The sequence below is a fragment of the Benincasa hispida genome, chromosome 2 (genome assembly GCF_009727055.1).
Source record: "Benincasa hispida cultivar B227 chromosome 2, ASM972705v1, whole genome shotgun sequence".
Taxonomy (NCBI): Eukaryota; Viridiplantae; Streptophyta; class Magnoliopsida; order Cucurbitales; family Cucurbitaceae; genus Benincasa; species Benincasa hispida.
Genome location: NC_052350.1, coordinates 23,544,114 through 23,548,014, shown reverse-complemented (window position 1 = coordinate 23,548,014; position 3,901 = coordinate 23,544,114). Strand labels below are relative to the sequence as shown.

Below are 3,901 nucleotides of genomic sequence, written 5' to 3'. Positions count from 1 at the left end.
TTGACAAGTAGGAAGTGGATTATATGAATAATAATAATATGTAATATTGAGACACATAGACTACTTTAAAAAATAAGGATACGAGACATGAATATGAACATTAGATGAATGAGCATCTATTATCTCAATATTTATAATATAAATTGATTTATTTTTATTTTCTCGGCGGGGTGAGAAAATAGTAAAAATGCGCCCCAAAATTTAAAAAACTCACGAGATTCAATTCGACGGAGAAAATCAACGGTGGAGCGTAATCCGACTTCAAATCCAACGGTCAAAAAGATAGCGTCAGTTGAAAGCCAGTAGAGCTCAGCCTATAAACCCTCGTTCTCAACTCTCAAACCATTTTTAACCTAAATCGCCGATTTCTTCTTCTTGCTTCGCATTTCCAATTCGACGCATTCCAATGGTGGGTACTCTCGTTTACTCTCTCTTCCCGACCCCCTCATTTTTCTTAGTATTTCTTGACTCTATTTCCTTGTGAATTTTGTAGGCTTTACCAGACCAGAAAACTGTTGATTATCCGAGTTTCAAGCTTGTGATTGTTGGTGATGGCGGCACTGGTATGTTATTTTTTCTCAGTTTTATTTTGAGAATAATAATCACTTGCCATCGCTGTATCATTTCTTATTGTCATAGCAATATATTATGGTCTTTGTTAGCTAGTAGTACTAGTTTGACCTTGGAATGAGAATACTAGGGCTTAAACTTTGAAACTATGCTAATGCAGTACGATTTGAACAAAGATCGATGGGGTATTGGATTCTTGATCTGAGAAGAAAATTTGTTTACGATGTTGTAGGGTTTTAATTTTTGGTCAGCTCTCGATAGTCGTAAGGCATCCAAGATTAGTTCTTTTAATAGCATGTATAATCCACAGTAACTTCTTTATCTTCTTTACTGCAATATTGTCCGTGAATCGTTGATTATCTATAAAAACTAGAAAATTCATGACATTGCTTTGTAAATGAGGATTTTGAAACGGTTACAACAAGGGAAGAAAGAAAGAAAAGAGCTTCACGAATTTTTAGAACATTAGATTTCAATTGTTGTATTGCTTCATTTTAGAGGCTCTTTCTTGGTCGAGATGGATTCATCTAATTTCTTACTAAGACTTGAAAGTACGAGTATGACTGAATTATTATGTTATGTTGCTCAGGAAAAACAACTTTTGTGAAAAGACATCTCACAGGGGAGTTTGAAAAGAAATACGAACGTAAGCATTTTTGCAATTTTTTCTTTCCATTTTTTTAGTTTATTCATTGTTAGGGTTTTGCTTAAAATAAACAAACAACTTATAAGTATGAATTTGCCGTTCTATTGTTTTTTTATGAACTTAGCAACAATTGGCGTGGAAGTGCACCCTTTGGACTTCTTCACAAACTGTGGAAAAATTAGATTTTACTGCTGGGACACTGCTGGGCAGGAGAAGTTCGGTGGTTTACGGGATGGCTACTAGTAAGTTACAGAATTGGATCTTTTATTCTTTTGGATGTAACTTTGTGCTCCCAAGTTTCGGCATTCCTGGTTATACTTTGTTACACATTTTCACCGCCTTTACTATTTATCCTGAACATGAACTGAAACTTACAAAATTAATTGTAACTTATTCCTCTAGCAACATTGTTGAATTTTCTATATTCTCTTCATTTATTTATTTTATCTTTACGAACTTCTTGGATCTGCTTTGAGATCTTGTTATGTCTTGGTATTATTTCTGTGATGGACTTTCATTTCTGTTAATCTCTGTTCTGATTTCAATTTCCCCTACTGATGAATTTCCTTATTTCGTCTTAATCCATGATTGCAGCATCCATGGGCAATGCGCTATCATCATGTTTGATGTTACTGCCAGATTGACATACAAAAATGTTCCTACATGGCATCGTGATCTTTGCAGGTAATCTAACATTTATTTGTAGGAAACAAAACATTTGTATATGAATGAATTGTTGCAATGTCTGGGTACTCTTCTTGAAGCTGCTTACAATCTGACGAATTGTTATTAACCTGCAGGGTGTGTGAGAATATCCCAATTGTTCTATGTGGAAACAAGGTCGATGTGAAAAACAGGCAGGTTAAGGCCAAGCAAGTCACATTCCACAGGAAGAAGAACCTACAGTACTATGAAATATCTGCCAAGAGTAACTACAACTTTGAAAAACCATTCCTGTACTTGGCCAGGAAGTTAGCTGGGTAAATCCAGTTGCCTGTTAGCTTTATACCGTTATCTTTAGAATGTGTGTTCGTTCATGACACATCGTTTCTTTTTCTCTTGGTGGCTACATCTCAGGGATGCCAACATTCATTTTGTGGAGTCTCCTGCCCTTGCTCCTCCAGAAGTACACATTGACTTGGCTGCCCAGCAACAGTAAGACTTTCTTTATCTCAATTCATAACCAATGAACCATTGACATTCTTTTAAGTAATTCAAATACTCATCTCGCTGGTATCCTGCAGGCATGAAGCTGAGTTGGCAGCAGCTGCCAGTCAACCTCTGCCAGATGACGACGACGATGCATTTGAGTAGAGACGTGGTTTGAACACCTGGTGATTTTCTTTATCAGATATCTTTATTTTCTCCTTTTCCTCCGAGTGATCTTGTTGCTAGGATTGTGACAGGAGGGAATAGGTGGGCTGGATTTGGATGTGGGTATTGGTAGAGATTTGAATTTTGAAAACGTCAAAGTTTTCCCGGAACAAACAGAATTTGGGTGTCAATGATTGGTTTTTTTGAGTGAGTTGTGTATTGATTAATGTAACTGTGTGGATTAGATGATACTATTTGAGATGAGTTGATTCTCCTTTCTTCAACCTTTCTTGGGATTTCTTCTGTTCTGTTGACATCTTCTATGCTGCACAACTATATTAAATTAGTGCCTATTCTTACGTATCAATTGAAACTTGGAAATTAGTCTTTGTTATAATTAGAAATTTCTATTGCATTCTGATTATTGTTTTAGAACGATTTTTTAAATTTTCGTTTTAGGATATTTATGTAACAATCATTTGGAATAAAGGTTGACGTTGAAGTTCCAAAAATTTAAATGCTTCCCCGATATTTGAATTATAATAGATGTGACAGGTATTTTTCTTTTACGATACAATTCGATATTTGATTATTATAATCTAATAGTTAAAATTTTGACGAGAATAAAATAGAGTTTGATGATCAAATGGCAAACTTTTCCAAGTTAAATTTATACTTTTTCAATCATCATTTGTTATGATCAATCAAATGGCTATATGATTAATGTTTTTCTTCTCTAATTGTAGTCCAGATAAAAAATTCTAGCTTTTATAAATTGAAATTAAAGGGACAAGCATTGATCTAAAATAGTGTATTATAATGTTTTTAATAGGACAGGTTAGCAACTGGTGGAGTGTCCAACTCATGTCCTGGAAATATGATATGATTGAAACAAAATATAATAATCTTCAAGATCTAATAATAATTTTTGGTTCTTATATGTTTGAAGTATATTATTCAATATGTTCACTGTTATTATTATTGTGTTATATTCTTGGACATTCCATTTTCTTGTTGTTTCTAATTTTAGAAGCAAAGTTAAGATGGACGTTTATGTTTTATGGCAAAAGCAATTTACGTATTTGTGGATTGTGAATGGATAATGATAACTCTAATTCATTTGAGCTATGTAGCCTTAAAAATATTTGTTCTTTCAGTTTAGAAAACGTAGTACGCAGTGTCATATTTTATAGCACATTGAGTGAATTTAAGTAAAAGCAAGATAAACATGTGTGTTTAGCCCCGATTTGTGAAATGGCTAATAAAGGTAAGCAAAGTCAAATTTTGAAATAAATGCAGCAAACTGTCGAAGTTGAGCTACAATTGCACCCACAGTTACAATAGATGATAGAAGGAAAAACAGATGGGAAG

General features: G+C 34.0%; 1 protein-coding gene across 1 annotated transcript; it reads left to right on the top strand.

Moving 5' to 3' along the window:
* Positions 1-278: 278 nt before the first annotated feature.
* LOC120071169 (GTP-binding nuclear protein Ran-3) lies at positions 279-2,838 on the top strand. Its single transcript, XM_039023276.1, has 8 exons — positions 279-409; positions 494-563; positions 1,160-1,216; positions 1,341-1,458; positions 1,811-1,900; positions 2,017-2,196; positions 2,294-2,371; positions 2,461-2,838. The coding sequence occupies exons 1-8, from the start codon at positions 407-409 to the stop codon at positions 2,528-2,530; spliced, it is 666 nt and encodes a 221-aa protein (XP_038879204.1). The 5' UTR covers positions 279-406; the 3' UTR covers positions 2,531-2,838.
* The last annotated feature ends 1,063 nt before the right edge of the window (positions 2,839-3,901 follow it).